The sequence below is a fragment of the Poecile atricapillus genome, chromosome 8 (genome assembly GCF_030490865.1).
Source record: "Poecile atricapillus isolate bPoeAtr1 chromosome 8, bPoeAtr1.hap1, whole genome shotgun sequence".
Classification (NCBI taxonomy): Eukaryota; Metazoa; Chordata; class Aves; order Passeriformes; family Paridae; genus Poecile; species Poecile atricapillus.
The window spans coordinates 5,443,786-5,464,276 of NC_081256.1; the positions used below are offsets into that span (position 1 = coordinate 5,443,786).

Consider the following 20,491-nt stretch of genomic DNA (forward strand, 5'->3'; position numbering starts at 1 on the left):
CCAGATTCCTAAGGACTCTACAAGAAGCTCTCTGGTGATTATGAAGTGGAGTTCTGTAGGGTTGGGAACTATTTCATATCTTGGCAAAGGTGTTTTAGGTGCAATCCAAGGCATTACCAACACAGAGTGAGGTGTGTGGCAGGGTGGGGGTGAAGAAGGGAGGGAATGATGCTTGTAAACACTGCAAAAGTTAGGAACTGGCTCTTGATTTGTTCTGGGTATTCTCACCTGATTCTTTGTAACCTTAGTTTTCATAAGTTGGTATTCAAGGCTGCCATCTAGACTTAAAAGGATGATGCTGTTCCATAACGTGAGAATGGTAGTAATTACAGTGCTGCTCTTGTGCTGTGGAAACCACGTAGATTCCATGATGTTGAAGGCCAGGAGCAAACTGTAGCAGGTGTCCCAGCCTGTGGCAAGGGGTGGAAAAAAACAAGCTTGAAGGTCCTTTCCAACCCAAACCATTCTGTGATTCTATTCTATAGGATACAGTAAGGTCCACAGAGATTCAACCAGATTTTTCCAGCTCATATTTTTATGCCTCTTATTTATTGCTTAAGGTTCAATCAGAAACGGCATAAATTCCATTTTGCAGTCTTGAAATGGTTTAGCCAGTTGGTCTCTTGTGGTTGAATGTGCAGTGTGGGTACTGTGGGCTATGCAAAGTTCGCTCTTCATTTTGCCCGTGTGTTTCACCGGTGCTGTCAGAAGGGAAGTAGGAATGAGCTCTGTGGTTTTCTCTAGCCCATCCCTAATGTACACCAAACCCACCACGTACAGCCATTGCAACCCTTGTCCTCTGCAGTGGGTGACTCCAAACCGCCCGCTGCCAGAGAATTCTCTCAGGGTGGAATACACAGCCTCTATTTCTACAAGATGTCCTAAAACCCTTGACAAAGTCACTACTTTTCTGCTTTGTTTTTTATGGTGCTGTCAAGAAGGGTGGAGGGAAGGATGTGGCAGTTGGAAATACTAAACAAGTAATTTCTGCGTTGGTTCCCTTGTGCTATCGATGCCACGAATTCCTCACACGCGGCTGTAACTGAAGCCGTCCTCAGGGCCCCGAGCCGCTCTCCCCTCACACCCACCGGCCCCGCGCGCCGGGCCGCGCCAACGCTCCGGGCACCCGGGGGGGGAGGAGGGAATAGAGGCGGCGGAAAGACTCCCCCGCTTTGAGCCGCGCAATGGACGCTCCCCGCCTCGCGTCCCTCCCCCTAATGCCGTCATCGCTCCCGCTGGCCAATGGCAGCGCGGAGCTGCTGCCGAGTGACGTCCCCGTCCCCGGAACTGTTTGTTCCCGCACGTGCGGCGCTCACGTGACGGGGAGGGCGCGGAAGCGCGCGTCTCTATGGTTCCCGCGTGGGGCAGAGCGCCCGCTCCGGGGCCTTGGTTGTGTTGGCGCCGCCGGGAGGCTGGCGGACTATGAGTGTCCGTCCCTCATTACCTCACGGCCGGGAGGAGGAGGAGGAGGAGGAGGCTGCCGGGATAGCGGCGGACCTGCCCGCGGCCTCGCTCCGGTCCTCCGGCCGCCCCGGGAAGCCCCGGCCGCGGCGGGCCCTGCCCGCTCCCCCGCCCGCCGGGCCCGCTTCTCCGGGGAGCCTCGCCCAGGCCCATGGCCCCATGAGGCGGCAGAAGGCTGCGGGGCAGCAGCGGCGGCGGCGGGGCTGAGGCGGAGGAGAAGCCGGGACGGGTGCAGGAGGTGGGTGACCCCCCCGGGGCTGTGAGGGAGGCAGGGGTGGCGGGGGCCTCGTTGTCCGCCCGCCCGCCCCGGGCTGGGGGAGGCCGCAGGGGGGTCCCGCTCCGCGGCGCCCCCTGGCGGCCCCGGTGCTGCTCGGGGGGCTCGGGCCGGGGGCACCGGGAGTCCCCGGGGTCTCCCCGGGCTGGAGCCGGCGGGGCTGCGGGACCCCCGCCAACACCCCGCAAAGTTTGTGAGCAGGAACCCGGGGCTCGTCCCGCCGCCGCGGTGCCCCGGTGTCCCCCCGGCCGCCCGCGGGGAGCTCTCGGGAAGCGGGGCTGGAGCCGAGCCTTTGTTAGGCCCCTGCTGCAGAAGAGGGGAGAAGAGAGGGAAGCTCCCCCCTGCCACGTCTCCGATCTTGAATCAAGTGTTGTGCTTCCAAATAAATAAATAATGATTTATCCTCCCCAATGCGGCTGAGCCGTCAGTGGTATCTGGGGAAGGCTCATAAGGCTCCATAGAGCCAGAGCGGGTTACTTTTAATAGGCACTGAAGAATTTCCATGGTCGCTTTGTCAAAGTTATGCTTTTCTCTTGCCTGGTTTGGTTTCTTCTTTTTTTTTTTTTTCTTTTTTTTTTTTTTAGATTTTATTATTATTGCAAAATAGCGATCAAAGGAATAATTATCATTTTCCTTAGGTCTTGTAAATTTTTCCTTTTGGTCTTTCTAAAACCTTGAGGTGAGGATTCCTAAGCAGAGCAAGCACTGCGGGCATGCGAGGCACCCCTCTCAGCACCCCTTACACCAGTACTGGTTCAGTTGAGGGTCCTGTGACTCCTGCTGTGACCGATGAAACTTCATAAATAAAGTTTACTGTCTTTGCACGTGCAGGGAAAGGAGGGAGTTGTCACAACCTGAATTTCAGTGCGAATCATCCCTCACCCCCAGTACTGTGTTTGTGCTCTCAGCTTGGGAGGGTTGGAGGGCTGCTCTGGTGGTCACGGTAGTTCCCTGGTACTCCTGAGAGCTCAGTGTGGTTTCAGTCTCCCGTGGTGTTCTCTGTGACTCATGTGCCCGTGCTTTGAGTCCCATTTGACAGTGGTTTTCTCTCCCCTGGTGTATTCAGATCTCATGGTGATGTGTTTAAGTTCCTGCCACTGACCTGTAATCCTTGCCTATCGTGCTTGTTCATCTCTGTCCTGCACAGCCTTTCCTCCCTGTGTTTGTTCTGCCCCTTCTTGTTGTGCATGAGCTAATATTCTCGTCTTTGCAGGCAAAACACTTTCCTGGGTTGTTGGATTTTTTCTACCTTGCTTGTTTCCTGCTATTATCACTTTCATCTGTTCAGACCATGCTGGCTTCAGCTCTTCCTGTTGTGCACATCTTGCCTGTACCCCCTGCATGTTTATTTGGGAGCTGTATTCATTCACCCAGTCCCAGAAAGTAAATGCAGATTCCAGTTCGTGGTCTGGAAAATAGTCTGTAGTTTAGAAAATGGTGGTTTCAGTGCTTTTAGCTCCTCTTTGATCTTGCCGGTGCTAAATCAAGGGCAACACCCCTGGGAGTCCAGCCCCAAAGGTGCCATTTTGGGCTGCTGTCATTCGGCACTCAGGAATGGGGAAGGGAAATGCACTTTTTTGCCTACTAGTGCAGGCATTGACTGAGGAGGAATGGGTGAGCAGGAAAAGTAGTGGATAGGGTGTATCTGTAGTCCCAAGTCTTTTTTTCTTCTATTTTCCCACAGTTCTGTTCTTTTTATGGGAAGTCTGGTTACGGTTTTATGTGATGAGCCACCTATTAAAGTGCTCGATACCTTGGAAAGTGTGATTGCATGCCTGTTGTGTCCATACTCTTCTAATTTATGTGTAAAAACACCCATTCTGCTGAACTGGCTTTAGAGCTGTATCTAGTCACGTGGTTTGGAGGGTTTCCTTCCTCTGTTTGTAGCAGAAGCAAGGAAGCAGCTGTTGGTTTTTCACCTATAACTCTTTGTGTAATACTTTTCCTCCCTCCCCACCCCTCCTTGCCAGGGTTCTGCAGTGCTCCAGGCAGCGAGTTTTGAAGCAGGATGGGAAAAAGACGCTGTGTTCCTCCACTTGAGCCCAAGCTGGCAGCTGGCTGTTGTGGGGTGAAGAAGCCCAAATTGTCTGGGAGTGGAACGCACAGTCATGGGAATCAGACCACAACTGTACCAAGCTCCAGTTCAGGTCCTCTTCAGAACCACCAGCATACAGATGGGAATAATGGAAGGGAGAATGTATCTGACTTGACTTTGGGCCCAGGAAATTCCCCAATTACTCGAATGAATCCAACTTCAGGAGCTCTGAGCCCACTTACTCGGCCCAATGGAACTGCCAACAGCACCAAGAACCTGGTGGTGACAGCAGAGATGTGCTGCTACTGCTTTGATGTACTCTACTGTCATCTCTATGGGTTCCCTCAGCCACGGCTTCCTCGATTTACCAATGACCCCTAGTGAGTACATCCTTTTGTGGGAGCAAAGCTGGGAAACAGCTTTCAGAGCTGTGGTTTGGTTGGGGGAGGGTGAAGGGTTTCCTTTGGGGAGTGGGAAGAGTGGTGTGCAGGGAGGAACGGGGATATTCTGCTCCTTATTTGTCTGCTGGAAACAAAAGGATGCACTGTAATTGCACGAAAGATTAAAGTGTTGTTTGTTGGTGGAGGTGAGTGAGCTTTGAGAGAGAAAATTAGCTCTCCAGAAAGAGAGCTAGGCCAAGTGTGAAGAGGTGTGGTGCTTGTTCAGCTCACAGTCTGGTGTGTTCCATGAGGCACTGTGTTCTTCATGGAGGAGTGCAAACCCACTTCATGGTAATGTTCTGGTAAAGTTTGCCCCTTCTTTGTAAGTAGATTCCTCTGCAAAAAATTAACTGAGCAGTGCCACCTACAAAATTGTACTAAAAAACCAGTTAAATAACATCATTAATTTGAAGAAGCTCCAGCTTCTAATGTGAGACACTGACTTGGAGAAGGGAAGAGACTTCCTTCTGCAAAGTAAATGGAAAGGGAATACAGTAAGCAGTTGAACTTGGAACAAGTTTCCAGTTTATCCTAAAGCAAATGCCGGGATGGTGAGGATTGGACAATCCAAATCCAAACTTCCAAAGAGGTTTTCAGCTGTCCAAGTGAATGGTTTTAGCAGGGAGGGGAATCTAAAAATTACCAGTTACAGAAGATGTGTTAGGGAGATAGCACTTGCTGGGCAATGTGGGGAAATACCATAGAATCATTTAGGTTGGAGATACCTTTGAGTCCAGCCATGAACCCAGCACTGCCAAGAGAATTAACTTTCAAGGGCGATACCAAGGTTAGCAGGAAAGGAGTTTTCTATGAGCAGAAGTGAGGAGAAGGATTTATGAAGCTGTTTTGCTTTGGTGAGATTTAGCTAATGTTTATCTGAAGGTTGACTGCGTAGATGTGGAAATGTTAATGTTCTTAAAATGTTTGTTAGAAGAATTATATGGGAAAGAGCAATGACAGATGGACCTTCTGACACTCCTCCGGGGCCTCCTCCAGAACAATAGATAAAATAAAAAGTTGCTGACATCCTTAATTTAAGCTAATGAATTTTAAATTGATGTAAGGAATAATGGCTTAAACGGGTCAAGGACTTTCTTTCTGTGTATTCAGTGTCTGCCCACCTTTCTGCTGTCAGGGTGGATGTAGGTTGTGCTTCCATGCAGTTATTATTCCAGCTGGATTATGGATACATGTTCTGAATGCTGCCGCAGAGTAAGCTGGTTAATACTGTAAATACAAATGAATAGAGAAATGCTCTGGACTAGGATATCAAATAGTTCCAGGACTGAACATTTCTGAAACAGCAGGCTGAAACATTTCTGGTATTCATACCTGTGCTAAGTGGGCTCCCTTTAGAACATTTGATGTCAGTCTGCTTATTATTTTGTCACTTGGAGTGCAAAGGGTTATTTGCTGCTGTTCTGTTAAGCCAGTAAGAGAGATGGTTTTATAGAGCTGAATTCTTTTGGTGTCAGAGGAGATTTCTGGCTGGATTTTGTTGCTTTTTCTGTTGACTAGTTTCAAAAAGGATGTCCTTTGGGGAATAGCAGCTGGTTGAATTTTATGCCCAGATTTGAAAAGTTAAAAATTGTTAAGTGGTTATTTCTGTGCTCATAATTACAAGTGTTTTAGATCAGCATACCAACAAAGCATAACCAGCCCTTCCTTTCTCTTCCCCTGTCAGCAAATGCTTACCTGGATTTTCTTCTGTTTCAGCATTTATGCTGTTGCTCCCAGGAAGTAGTTGGAGGTACCCCAGTGAAAAGCATGGGGCTTGTTCTCTTGGAGAGCAGCACACAGGAGCAGGAAGGACTGCCCCACTTGAGACAGTCTTGTAATGAACTTGAAACCAAATGTAATCAAATACAAGAGTAAGCAGAGTGAAAATACGGAAATAATTTGCATTGTGGCCTTTTGTGACATGATTAATGTCAATGATCTTTGGACAAAACAAAGGTTTATACCAGAAGTCTCTCTGGACAGACAGAGAAGAGACTGTTGATTGAATAGCAAGAGGCATAGCCTGTTCTTAAACTGGTTTTTAAACTGGTGCTGAACTTTAAAGATAAAAGCAGGTGTGAAGGTCAGGATTTGGCATAAACAGTGTAACAACACGCAAGTTACAGGGCTATAGATTGAAAACCACCATGAATTGCAGTCACCAGCCTGAGGGTATATGCACATGGACAACACTCCTGATGGGAATTATGGAGCTGGTAGATACCTATGAAGTAAAGTTCCCTTACTCCAGTGTTAGCAGGGATGATGACAGACCAATAGAGAGATGGTGGCATTGCAGGACTTGTAGTTATGTCTGAATTAACTTGGCAAAGGAAGGAAATATCCGCTTTACTGTTCAGGTTACTGCAAGTAATTACAATTTAGAACCTATGCAAGTAGTTAATTGGTTACTTTTTCCACTTTTGTACTTCAGTCTGATTTTTTAATGGTAGGTATTACAAACTGGTGCTAAAACTATACCATAAATGTTTCTAGTTGCCATGCAAGACAAATAATAAGATATTTGCATCATAAGACCTGTTTTGTAACAGGTTTTTCCCCTTTTGGTACAAGCTAAACCCTGCTTCAAACAAACTCTATTTTTCTACTTCAAAATTCCCTTTGTAGTTGCAATTGACAAAGCTAATTTTTAGTTGCTGAAATTCCCTTCTCAGCCTAAAAACCCTCATCAAACACATATAAAGTGGGATGTTGTGGCTGGGGAAGAAACAGTTGACATAATCTGCTGAGGATATGGCTGCAAAGTACCAGTAAATGCTCTTGGGTGAACATGGACAAAAGATTGTTGTGACTTTTCTCAGTACATCTGGGAAATAACACTTTTCAAGGAGGGGCTCTGGAACAATGGGCTTTTTGTCAGTTGCACCTGCAATTTGCTGAGTGCATTTATTCATCAGAGACAGAAGCATCATCTTCTCTGCTCTGAAAATAGTGAAATTTTATCTATGTGTACAGAATCATATCTCTTTATGCCTCGGTTCTTCTGACCACAATGAAAAATGGTTTTAAATGTGCTTTAAGGTGTATTTTAAAATATTCAGACTTCTCAATGCAATTATCCTCTCCCCACTAATAATATCTCTTCTATTAGGGATGTATAAAGCTGTGTTGCAGCTCAGTGGAAAGATGTGTTGTGGGATTTATTTCCCTTTGGAAGGGGAAAGAGGTAAATTGAAAATGTGTACCTGCAATTTGAATTGAAGGGAAATTTACTTAGATTCATAGTCTATGAGTGATGTTTTTTATATTCTCTCTTGCCTTTTCTTTGGGGTGAGTGTCACATGGACTGAGCTGTACTTTCAAAATTTTTATTAGATTAAGGTAAATTTCCACTGAACTTATGACAGTAGTGTTTCTCAGAGGTCTCCTGTCTAAGTTTAGTATTTTTTTTTAATACATTTTCTGATGTATTTTCTGTTTTTTCTTTCAACATATGATAGATACAGAGACAGATGAAAATGTAGAGAAATTATATCCTGAAAATGCTTTGAAGTGTTACTGGAAAACTAGAACAGCAAATCCCCAGTCTTGGTCAAGCCAACCAGAAGGTTGTTGTTGGGTGTGGAAGGATGTTTCCACTTCCTCTGTGGGCAAAGTCCTTCACAATTATCACTCAAGGACTAATTGCTCTTTTGGGCAGTACTTCTGCCATTGGTCACTGCTGGTAACTAGATCCTGAATGATGCATTTATGCTGTGATGGGTTTAATTCTGTTGTTGCTCTGAGGAACATCACCAGGCATTGATTTATTGCTACAGTTTAAATTATGTTCTCACTACTTAGACATAAGAAGTTCTGTTGCTGTGCTTGAGAAATCATCCACACTCTGTGCTGGTTTTGTTGTCTGAACAGAACATTTTAGTACTTCTGTAAGGTTTGCTGCAGAGGTACATTGCTTACAAGAGCTTCAAGGGTTTGAGGAAAGTGTCTGACCTATGTTGTCAAATCAGTCTTGATGGTTCAAAACTCCTGTCAATGTTTTCTTAATCTCAGAAAACCATATTCTGTCACATTACTTAAAGTTCAATAGAAATCCACAGACTGATATCTTGCATTCAGTACTTTGTACTCTGAACAAGTCGCAGAATCACTGATCCTGTTTTTATAATTAGGTCAGCATTATCAGTTGCCTTACAGGATTTTGCAGATGTTCGGACATTCTTGTAGAGCTGCAACTACCACTGTCCTTTTAATGTTTCTCTCTATAGAGAGAATTTGCAATTTCACTCACTTCTGCAGAAGTTGGGGTTTTTTGGTATTTAATTTCACGGACATCTTTACCTGTTTATCTCTTCATAGAGCTCTATTATTCTGAACTTGTTATTCTTTAAGGCCAAGTCATGAGTTGTAGTTTAACAGTGTGAAATGAGTCTGCTGAGTGTGAGAATCTACTGTTATGCCTGTAAATTCAAGATGGTAGACAGGAAAGTGGAAATCCAGGTGATGTTTATGTAGGAACATAAGTGCTTTAGGTATGTGTTCAACAGGAAAAAAATATGTGTAAATACAAATCAAAAGTAAGGTAAGCAAAACTTACTTAAACTTAAACTGCTTAAGCCTTAGGGATGGACCCAGAAGTCAGATCCTGATGGAAACAACAGTTGGAAACTAAGTATTCTGGATTTCTTTTCATTCCTTAAAAAGAAGAAAAGAAAAGCTTTTGTTGTAAATCTGATTTATAGAAATGGTAGTATAAAGAACTAACTTGCATCATCGATATTAATTTTTATATGACCTATGCTGGAAACTAGTGGATGCTACAAAGTGAGACCAATACTGACAGGTAATCAGTGGGATCAAGTAACCATTTCACTCATTAGAAGACAGCACAGAGTCTGGCCAGGAAGGTGTCCATGGAGGACTTCCAGAGTACTGCTGGAGAGAAGGAAGTGTGCTGAAAAGGTGGAGGGAAGTGTTTGGGCTTGCATGTGGGGGGTGTAGGCATGAAGTTTTGTTCTTGCTAGATAGCAGGTGAGCAAACCTGCCTGCTGGGGTTTACTGGAGGGAGAGAAAGCAAAGGCATGGGGCTCTTTCATACCTTGGTTGTCTCCCCTTAGCAACCAAATATCTGTAGAGGCTGGAGGGTTTCTTTCTTCTTTCTTTTTTTTTTTTTCTTTTTTTTTTTTCCTTTTCAGTCCACTCTTTGTGACGTGGAAGACGGGGCGAGACAAGCGGCTGCGTGGCTGCATCGGGACCTTCTCAGCCATGAATCTTCACTCAGGACTCAGGGAATACACATTAACCAGGTAACTGTCAAAAATGAAAGAAATAGCTGCTGTCAAATCTGTCTTACATACTAACAGTTCTGACATCTGCAGCACGTAATTTCTCTCAGCCTGCAGTAGGCATTGGACAGCATCAGGAAGCTCGCCACTGGTATTACAGTTCATTAGATTAGGGAGAGATGCAAATCACTCTCTGCAGTAGCAGAGAAACATGTTTCATGCAAGCATAATCAAAAGGAGAATAATTGAATAATTGAGCATCTGACACTTTATTTTGGTGCTTGTTTTGGGTGATATATCTTCTCTTCCCTTTAGTGCACTTAAGGACAGCCGATTTCCCCCCCTGACCCGCGAGGAGCTGCCCAAACTCTTCTGCTCTGTCTCCCTCCTCACTAACTTTGAGGATGCCAGTGACTACCTGGACTGGGAGGTGAGAACAGGTGCATTTGGAACTCTGCATCACTCTCTCGTTCCATTCGGGTTCGGGTTAGTACATGGTGATGTATCTCCTTCATTACAGGGGTATATGGGGAATAGAAGAGACTGGGAATAGAAGAAATGGGGCTGGAAAACTAGAAGGAAGGAAGAGGATGGCCTAGAAGTATGCTTTTGGCTGGGGGGAATGAAAGAAACATGAAAGTGGTTCATGGACTTGGCCCAGTAGAAAATGGGTGTAAATACATGTGTCAAAACCGTGGAAGTAATTTTGATGGTGTGAATGGAAACTGGAAATAAAAAGTAGTTAAGATCAAAGGTATTAATGTTTTTTAGGACCTTATACATGGAAGTGTATTTTGTTCAAGAAGAGTATATATATGGACTTTATAGTTGGGAATTTTAGGCATCATTCTTGTGTGCAGAGATTTTGTCTCTTACGTGACACAAGAGATGGAAAATTGATAAGACTTAGCTCAGGAGAAGTGGCTGGGACACTGGTGAGGCTTGTGTGGGAAGGGTGGCTACGAGAGCTCCTTGTGAGACCTGCCTGGTAAGGGCAGAGAGCGGGGAAGGGAATGACCTTACCCAAGCAAACACCAAACTGTCCAGAGAGAGAGAGATGCACAGTGTTATGGGACTGGCAGCTCAGTCATGGACTCAGTGCTAGCAAACACCTCTTACCTGGCTGTTCATTTCCATCTATAGGTTGGAATCCATGGGATCAGAATAGAGTTCATCAATGAGAAAGGTGTCAAACGCACAGCCACGTATTTACCTGAGGTTGCTAAGGAACAAGGTGGGTTTGAGATGGCAGCCAAACATGTCAATACACTGTGTCACAGAATTGGGTAACTTAAATCTGTCAATTTGGGGCTTGGAATACAATGCTGTCTTCATAGTAGTGCCATGGAACCACCAGGCTTAATTTTGACAACTGACACCTGATAGAGTTGCTGCTGGGTTTTCATCTGGCCTGTCTCTCATCCCATATCTTTGCACAGCTGTATTTTAGTGCCAGAATGTTTTAGGGCTGAAGAAATAGAGGATCTCAAAGTATGGATCTTCCAGCCTCATTCAGCATTGCATCTTTCCTCTTCTGTGTTTCTCCCACCAACTAGGATAACTGCACGCTGCACAGCACCAACAGGAGAGTCACTTTCCTCCTCATTCTTGCTAAAGTAGCATCCTCCAGAGAAGGGCTAGAAACACAGCCCCTCTGGAGCACACTTCCCACTCAAATAGAGTAGTGGTCACCATGGTAACTGCTCAAAATATTGCCTCCTCCTTTCCTCCACCTAGCAGAGTGGAGTGGTCGCATCCTCCTGGCTCTGGGGCAAAAGACTAAGGTAGGAATTTTAACTCTGATCTCTCACATAGCAGTGCACTGTGCTATCACTAGAGCATCAATCCAATATGTCTATGTAAAGAGTTAAGTATTATCTTATTTTCAAGGGAGCTAAGTGGCACATGATGAAAAAATTCGGGGTTCCTGCAACAGTAGCAAGGCACAGACCTGTATAAGAAGACATGGAATGGAAAATGGAATTGCTCTTTTATAGACCAGCTCCAGTATGAGTTCAAAGGGGTAGGCATGTGCAGATAGTGTGCATGCGTCAGGCCATATATGTCCCATTCAACACTAGGATTTCTAAAGCTCAGAGTTTCCTGTTTAGATGATTGTTTTTCTAGAGTCCTTTTAATGCATCTCTTGTGTTTTTGAAACATTTTTTAAATTGAAAAATTTGCCTTGCTTCTATTTTTCAATAGACTGGGATCAGATCCAGACCATAGACTCCTTACTCAGGAAAGGTGGCTTTAAGGCTCCCATTACCAATGATTTTAGGAAAACAATTAAACTTACCAGGTAAGTAGATGTATTTGTTGTCTCTTAATTTTACTTTATAGTGTTTCCTGGGTCATCTAAAATACTTGTGCTGTAAGTCTTTATGCCTCTTCCAGAGGAGACCTAGTGTGAAAGACCAAATCACAAATGCCACATGTTAGGCATATAATACACATGGAATTAAGCACAATATGTTTGGTCCATGCAGGATCAAAGTTAGCATTTTTCTAAGAGAAGTGTCACTGGTTTTAATATCACCATATATGTGAAAGATCAGAAGCAGAACTTTTGAGAGTTAAAAAGGTTGGGTATTTTGGGGTTTCTTTTCAATGAAAAGAAACTTTCTTTTCTCAGTGTTCTCGTCTGTGAATGCTGTAGCTATTTGTAGGTGACAGCTGTCTTAAAACTAAACCACAGTCAAATTTGGTTGGTTTTCAGAATTTACTTGCTTTTATATACCCCCAGCTGTCCTATTGGTTTCTGCCCCCTTTATGTTATGTAAAAATTGGGACTTTCTGGTTTTGTATAGAAACACTAATTTATCAGGTCATTCTTTACCTCTAGGTAGAAATTAGGTGAGTGTGCAGGGTTTTCTCTAACAGGAGACAACATGAGGAAAGTTTTCATTAAAATCTCACTTAATGTGGTCTTAGTGCAACTCAGAACCACTTTGTAGCTGGCTGTTGTTTACCATGCTTTAGAAGAACTCGGAAAATTCCAGTCTCTCCAAAGGAACTTGGCATATTCTGAATTCTGATTGTACAACATGGACTAAGTCATTTATGTGCTACAGTAAACCTCTCTTTAGCTACCTCTTTATTTCTTTCACTACCTTTTCAAATGTGGAGATAACCACAAAAGTAAACAACAGTGAAATACTGATTATTTAATCACTGTAGTTGAATAGTTCCAGCATACTTTTCATGCTGTTTTTGTCCATTGTGTGTAGATAAAAAATACAAATCAACCATTTATTTCCTGTGTGTTACTTCAGTCATCCCTTTAATTAGGATCACCTCAATTAGGACTCATCTTTCAAGACATTGGAGCTAATTCAAGCTCACATAGGTTATTCATGGCAGTGGGTTCTTCTTGGTCATCTCTGGCTGTGAGCTAAAGGGGAGTCTGGGGTGAATGTTTCATGTCGAGTCCCTCCCCGTTGCATGGTCTAACATTATTTTCCCGCCTGTTCCCATAGGTACCGCAGTGAGAAGGTGACAATCAGTTATGCAGAGTACATGGCCTCCCGCCAGCATTGTTTCCAGAACGGCACCCTTCATGCTCCCCCCCTCTACAATCATTACTCCTGACACACGGCTGCATGACCAGTCCCACTCCCCAGTTGCTGCCAACGGCTATGACATCATCGGGGCAGACGCCTCCTCTTCCTGGTCCAGTTACTTCTATTACTGCACCATTTTATGATGCTAGCTTCCGTTGCCAAGTCTGCCTTCCCACTGACCTGGGGGGAGGATGAGAGCGTGACAGGACTTCAGGGGCCCAAGCCTTATCTCAGTCTTCCCTCCGAGCGGGGGTTCAGTTGGATTGGGGCTCCATGCCTACGAACTGTCGTGAGGTGCAGAAGACCTTTAGGAGTGAAAGTGCTGCTACGGACTGATCTGTTCCTGGGTGTTACTGATGCTCTGGAAACTTGAGTTGTTTGTTATGGAAGCCCCCCAGATCACGTAGGAGCATTCCCCTGGCAGCCTGGGCAACGGAGTCCAACAAAACATTTTTTAGGTTCTTTTTAATTTTTTTTTAACCTCTGGTATCTGTTGTGTACTGAGAGCTGATTGCAGTCCCCACGCATCACAGGCGGACATCATAATATTGGGGAGGGTTGAACACCTGGATAGCACCCCATCCTCGTGGACAGAAAACATGTGAAAAATTAATCCATTATTTAAATAAACCCTTGAAGGCTTTAAGGCTCATATCCTTGGTAGGTTGGATTCTTGGGGATGAAGCCTGCTATGAAATATAATGCTGTTTTGCCTGTGAGTGACATGGCACATGCTGTGCACACAGAGGAGATCCTTGAGTGTGCCTGGACAGTCTCTGTTACAACCAAATTTTGTTTCCAAATATTTGTAAGATACAGGATTAGGGCTGGGGAGGCCCCTAGGGTTTGCAGAGCACTGACTGTAGTCATACAAGTGAGACCAGTGACTGAAATTTGTTTTAATTGAAGCTAACAGTCTTGGGGACTTTCCTTTTGATAGAACAGCCACTTTTGCTGGTATGATTACTGATCTTAGGGACTGTGAGTGTTCCAGTTTATTCCAGACCTGTGGAATGGTGCTGTTCAGTTTTGCTGGTAGGATTTATCTTACTCAGCTTAGTCATTGCCCAGGCAGTGAGTGGGGAAATCTGTATTACCCAAACTGCATGAAACTCATGTGCACTCTGTATTTCTTCTCCCGTGGTTGATGATCACAAGGAATATTCTTTTCTGAAAGAAAGCTACAAGTTGTTATTCTGCAGCATCATTGAGGGATGTCATAAACTCTAAATTATGACACTCTTTCAATGAGATAACTGGACTTCAGAATACAATTTGGGGTGGGTTTGGTTGGTTTTCCAAGCTTCTGGAGGGTCATGAATGGTCAGGGAAGAACATACAAGTGCATAGCAGAGTCATGGCTGTTTGGCTGCACACATCTTTAGAGCCTGCTTGTGTGTTGTAATTGGCTGGTGTTTGAAGACTGAAATTATGCCGTGGTATGGCAGGGAATAGGGCAAGTAGGAAGCTGAGAACTGCAGGGTGCTGCTCCTGGTCCTAAGGAAGCAAGGCACAGCTTGTGCCATTTTGCTTCATGTTCATGTAAGTTCTGCTGAAGGAGAGAGATGTGAGGGAGATTCCTCTGGATAACAGTGCAATATTGACCCAGCTTTCCTTCCATATTGGGTCTTTCCTACAAATTGCCACTTTTCCCTTGTGATGTTGTTGAAAAGCAATTGAAGATGAAAGGATTGTTTCGTGACTTCTTGCTGCTGAGAATAAATGAGTCTCGTTACAAGCCACTCCAGTTTCTAATTGCTCCCCCAGGTGCCGCATAGTGATGGGGGAGGATGGGGTCAGCTCCAGGCATACCACTCACCTTTCAGCTGTCAAACAGTATGATACATAGGGCTACGCTCATTACTGTTCAAGTGTTCTATGTTAGAATTTAATTTCTAAAAGGTTTAAAAAAAGGCGAAAAAATGGTGCTAAAACTTCACCCCTGAGCACGCTCGGTGAGACTGGTCATGCAGGCATACAGTGCCAGGCTTTTCAACTATACTGTTTCTTTTTCAGGTGTTTGCCCTGTTCTGTGTCTTCAACAGTGTATAGTGTTTTCCTGATTTCAGTTTCTTTGACTAGGGGATGACTAAAGGGTGGGGTGGGGAGGGTTAGTTGTCATTTTTTTAAAGAACAGAATTTTAGGATTGAGTAACTTGGTTGGTTTAAGCCTGAAGTGGGACAGATGGTTTGGGACTGGGGAAAAGTCTTATCCTCTCCCACTTCTATTTCCCCACTCAGTCTGTTTAAAAAAACAAACAAAACATAAATGCCTCTAAATATGTACTGTGTTCTTGTCTTGTTGCAGTGAGAAGATGGCAGATCAGAAACACTGGTCTGCTGCCTAAGGAACAGGCCCTCTCAGTTTAGTCCCATAAAGGGTCCAGCTATAAAATCAATTGAAAACTGTGTCAATAGCTAAGTCAGCTCAGAGAAATGTATAACAAAGACAGGTGGTCTCAGGAAATAATCCCGTTTCTAGATCATTACATGGCAGCTATGCATAAGGATGAAAGAGGTAGTTTTTCAAGGTAGAGGTAGTTCAAACTGTAGTTTGAATTGCCTCAAGATGGAGACAACCAAAATCAGTGCCCAATTGATCTGAGATTTTCCCCGTGGTTGCTTGGCTGGGACAGCTGGTTAGAACTACTCAAAGCAACTCTTACCTGGTTTGATCTGGATTAACTCATCCTTAGAAGCAAGTGCCTTTTGGTCTAGAAGGGCTTATTCTCATGACAACCACAACTGATAAATAATCTCACTGCAATGATGAAATGTCTTTGTTTTACAGTAACTACAGGAGAATGTCTTTGATCACTGGAGTCTGTCAGTGTTGAAATGTTTCCACTGTGAGGTTCTTAATTTTTTTTTTTTTTCATGTTGTTCAACAGTCAATCTCAACTGAAGCCATTTCAGTTTGGGTATGTTATATGGTCAAAATATCACATATCTACAATTTATCAGAACAAAATAAAAAATCTGTAAGGAAATCTAAGAGTTCATTTTAACCTTTGCACAGAATAATTTGTTTTCATAGTACATTAACAAACCTCTGCAGTCTTCACTGACTATTAGTGCTGTTTTCTGTTTGTATCCAGAAACTACATGTTGTTTTGTTGGGGGTTTTTTTTGGTTAATTTATTTCCTTAAAGCAGGAGACCTCTTTTGACCTACAGTGCAGAGACGTTAGACCAATTCTTTATATTACACTTGGTTGCCTCCTACCTATATAATAATTTCTGAGTGTAAATAATTGAACTCTATCCTCTAATGAAGTATTGTAGAGAATAAATCATAATGGATAAAGATTATTTGTACTGTCTTCTTTATATGAGTTCTCACAGCCTTTGTGGGGAATAAAATGAAATTGTTCTCATCTAGAAAGACAAACAATATATTACAGGTATGAATAGCAAACCTGCAAATGACACCACACATTCAAAACCAGGGAGGTTGCCAGAGTGGGGTGAGAGCTGTCTGGAAATACACCAATAATCAAACAGGCTCACTACAAGAAAGCAAGGAAAAATAGTAGGAAAATTAAAAGTAAATATTAAATATATTTCATTAATAATGGCATAGTAGCATCTTTGTATCCTGAAATAATGTTTGCTTGACAATAACTTTCTATTGATGCCTTGAGAGGCTGACTTAGAACAGAGGCTGGACAGAGTTAAAGTAGGTATTTACTAAAAGGCCTTAAAGGACACACCTTAGGCAGCACAAGAGCCTGGCCAGGGCTACACCCAAGAAATGACCTAGAAATGGTCACAAAATGGACAACCTGTCATGAGGTCTCACATTTTTATAAATTTTGGTCAATTTGCATATTGGGGTTAATTGTCCAATTACAGCTTCAGGTTATGAACTTCTGTCCTTCTTGTTTTCTCTCTTCAGCCCACCATTGTTTCTGCTTTTGGCCTGAAACTTGTAATGGTTGTCCATGGTCTCAAGCTGGAAAAGGAATTGTTTTGTCTGCCTGCCCTGTGAAGAGAGCTCACTGACACTTAATATGAAGCTCAGAGCTACACACCTAGGCAGCACAGAATCTGGAAAATATGAAAGCTAAAACTTAAGGCATCACTATCAGTTGTCATGATGGTGAAATGTATAAAGTACATACATACAGAGTACTGTAAATCTTTCTGAAACTCAGAATTGTTCTTTTGGGGTTTTGTCTTCTAAAATGAACTGAGAACAAACTGTCTATATTTTAGAGCTATAGTCTTCAGGTGATTTAAAAACCTTATTTCAGAGGAAAAAAACACCCATCTTTCTAGATTCTTACTATTTTAATGTTTGCTTTGAGACAGAATGAACTGAATTGTAGAATAGTTTTGAATTGGAACTCTGGCTTACATGGTTTTTTTCCATACATTTTCAGTTAGTTAACATTTTCAGATAATTGTTAACTTTTTATCTATGGGAGCTGTATAGTTAGAGATACTACATTTTCTGCTTGTAGGTCTTGGGAAGGGCAGCCCTGGATGTCAATAAACAGTCATAAAACCCAAAAATAACCACCAGCCAAACCAAGGGGGAGGGTAGTTTTGACTTAAATATGCCTGAGAAGCTCATTTATCTCAGTACAACCACAAAGCAAGAAACCTGTTTTCAGAAGCTGGTACTAGGAAGCCTAGAAAGTCAATCCCTTAGGCAATGCGATACAGATGCTGTGACTAATGAGATTTCCAGGTGAATTCCAGCTGAATTTCCTTGTAAATTCTGAAGTTATCCATATGCCTATCACCCACTGCTCTCATGTGTCTCAGGGAGTTACCAAGTATATTCTCTCTGCTTTGTTTGCAGAAATACAGTGGCTTAATTTGTGTATTTTAGTGTCATATGCTTTTCCTACCTGATTTTTTTTTTGTTTCCTATTGAATCAGACATAAAAATCTTTATGTGCTGTCTCTCATCAGAGGTTCTTCCATGCACGTTGCATTCTGTGACTGCAGGAACACTCAGCAGCTCACAGGGAGGATGAGGCCAGGTAGAAGGGTATGCATATAACTGCAGGCTGAAATAGGTCAATCCAGGCTAAATATAAACCAGGATAATTCTCCTGGAAACAGTTTCTTCTGTTGTTACTTCTGTTTGAAATAAGAAACAAAACAAATTAGTCATTCAACAAATTTGATAGATTAGCAGAAACTTCTAGAGGATACTTCAAAGGAAGAATAGTAGCTTTTTTTTTTTTTTTAACACAGAAAATGAATTTGTTTTATCTGTGATAGAGAAATGCCATTTTTATCTTGAAGATAAAAATTAAAATCAGAAGTCCTACTTATACAACTCAATAAATTAATATGTACACTGACAGTACATGGAGCAGTAGGATAGGAAAGTTCCTGAAATGGTTTTGCCACAGTCTGGGAAAAGATGACTTGTGAATATGTTTGATGATCACGCTCAAAACACAGCAAGCACAGGAGAGTATTGTTACCATGTTCTTTAAAACAAGTATATAATTCTACAAATTGAATATCCAGATTATTGAACCATATTTTTTTCTATGTTCAGCTATGTTCATCTATTTTTTTCTATGTTCTATAAGAGCTAGACTGCTCTTATAATCAGGTTAATTCTGGCATAAATTATGTATTATACAACCAGTTGATAATGTCATATATGTGTTTAAAAACTTACAGATCATGCAGTTTTGCATTCAGAGTTGTGAAAAACGAAGTTCACCTGATAAATTTCAAAAGGTTTAATATAAACAAAAAGACAATGGGAGACAAATAAAGAAAAGGGTTGAAATGGCTGGGTGCTTGGCTCTCTTCCTAGAGCACAACTGGTGCTTTGTAAATAGCCTTTATATACCATTTCTGCAGCATGGACTTTATGCATATTCAAACTTTTCCAGGAACTGTTTTGCATGGCCACTCCTTGCCTTTTTAGAGCACACGCATTTCTTGGCTTTGTGGTTTTAATTCCTTTCTTATCATCTTTTGACTTGGGCCTTGGCTCCTTCTTCCACAGGCAGTGAGGTTTGATTAGCAGCCTGGGCCCCATCATCTGTTCACTGGAGGTTATCCTGCCTGTTCAGGCAGGACTTGAACCTAATGTCTAAAGTCTTGCTAATAGCAGGAGAAAAAGAAAAAGACTACATTCACATAGCAAAAGCTATTCTAACATTATACATATAACATTCATCTTAATACTTGTGGAAAGCCGACATCACAATATGTATTTATAACAGAGTCTTACTATGACTTTATTACTGGATATTAATATAACTTTACTTTGCTCATACATGTTTGTTTATTATGGTTTTGAATATATAATTTTAAATGGAGTAAAAATAAAGGTAAAATGGACCTAAACCTGAAGAGTTATACTCAAAGTACACAGATGAAAACCACTCATGTCTTGTGCAATGCTGGCTGCTGTGGCACATGGTGCTCTCAGTGGGTGGTTATCTCCACAAGGATCTACTCCTATCACACTGGCACAACACAGAAAAGACATAATTACTGTTAGAAAGCTTAAAAATCACATAGAAAAATCACATTTCTTCTGCTGATGAATTAGAAGGAAAGCATATTACAAAACAGGTTTCAGCTAGTAATAGGACATCCTTGTTGTTAGTTGTTCCTACATTTGATTACATAGAAATATTTAGCTGAGCATTTTGTGAGGCCTGTGTAGATGCAGTTAGTTGTTCCAGGATCTGTGTTTAAACTGTGGCAACACAGGAACTACCATGATAGGTCTTTCTAACAGTCTCCTACTCAGTACCATGTCTCCAACAAGGATCAAAGCTTTTTACCTTGGAATATGGAATATTAGAGACTTTGTTCATGAAAATTTACATTTGGCCAAGTATTCTTCTTTTTCAACAGGTTTATTTTAGGATGTCACCAGCAAAGCTTCTTGAAAGTTCTTTTAGCTTACTTTTCTATGCAAATTTTGTTAATAAATGCCAAAACAGTCATTTTTAGTGAGGAAGAAGCCAGTGCATTTTAAAAATAACAAAAGGTACTCTACTACATTTGATTTGTTGCAGCAGCTGAACAATATTTACTATGGGGTTTATAAGCTTATTTTTTAAATTCTTAAAAAAAAAAAAAAAAGGTGGAGGAAAGCAGCTTCCATTCAGAAACATTTTTATTTTGCTCCTGAGACCTTAACCAAACACATCAGGGATAATAACCTTAATCTTTTAATCTTTCATGATAGCCTCTTTAACTGTACCTGTAAAATCTTGGTTTTGTATACTTCAGTAGAATGGATCCTTGGGGGAAAACAAAAAGGGAAATTAATAACTTAAACTACTGTGAGCTACCTACTGCTCTGAGAATCACAGTGTTCTGAGTTGACGGGGTTATTTGAGAAGCCATCAGGATTCCAAGCGATTTTAAATGCTTCTCTCCTCAATCTGGCATGGATTTCCTTGTTTTCTTGTAAACCTAATTGGAATTCTTTAATTTGCCAGATGTTCCCCAAGATATTTCCATTCCACCTTC

General features: G+C 42.4%; 1 protein-coding gene across 2 annotated transcripts; it reads left to right on the top strand.

Moving 5' to 3' along the window:
• Window positions 1-1,317: 1,317 nt before the first annotated feature.
• Window positions 1,318-16,321, top strand: AMMECR1L (AMMECR1 like). 2 transcript variants are annotated; one of them, XR_009278089.1, is made up of 8 exons: window positions 1,318-1,699; window positions 3,706-4,150; window positions 9,367-9,477; window positions 9,772-9,886; window positions 10,600-10,690; window positions 11,197-11,240; window positions 11,662-11,758; window positions 12,936-16,321. XR_009278089.1 is itself a non-coding variant. In XM_058843609.1 (7 exons), exons 2-7 carry the CDS (start codon window positions 3,744-3,746, stop codon window positions 13,045-13,047), a joined length of 933 nt encoding a protein of 310 aa, XP_058699592.1. In that variant the 5' UTR covers window positions 1,321-1,699; window positions 3,706-3,743; the 3' UTR covers window positions 13,048-16,321. The 2 variants fall into 2 exon arrangements, 1 of the variants encoding a protein (XP_058699592.1); XM_058843609.1 differs by lacking the exon at window positions 11,197-11,240 and having other exon boundaries at window positions 1,321-1,699.
• Window positions 16,322-20,491: the final 4,170 nt, after the last annotated feature.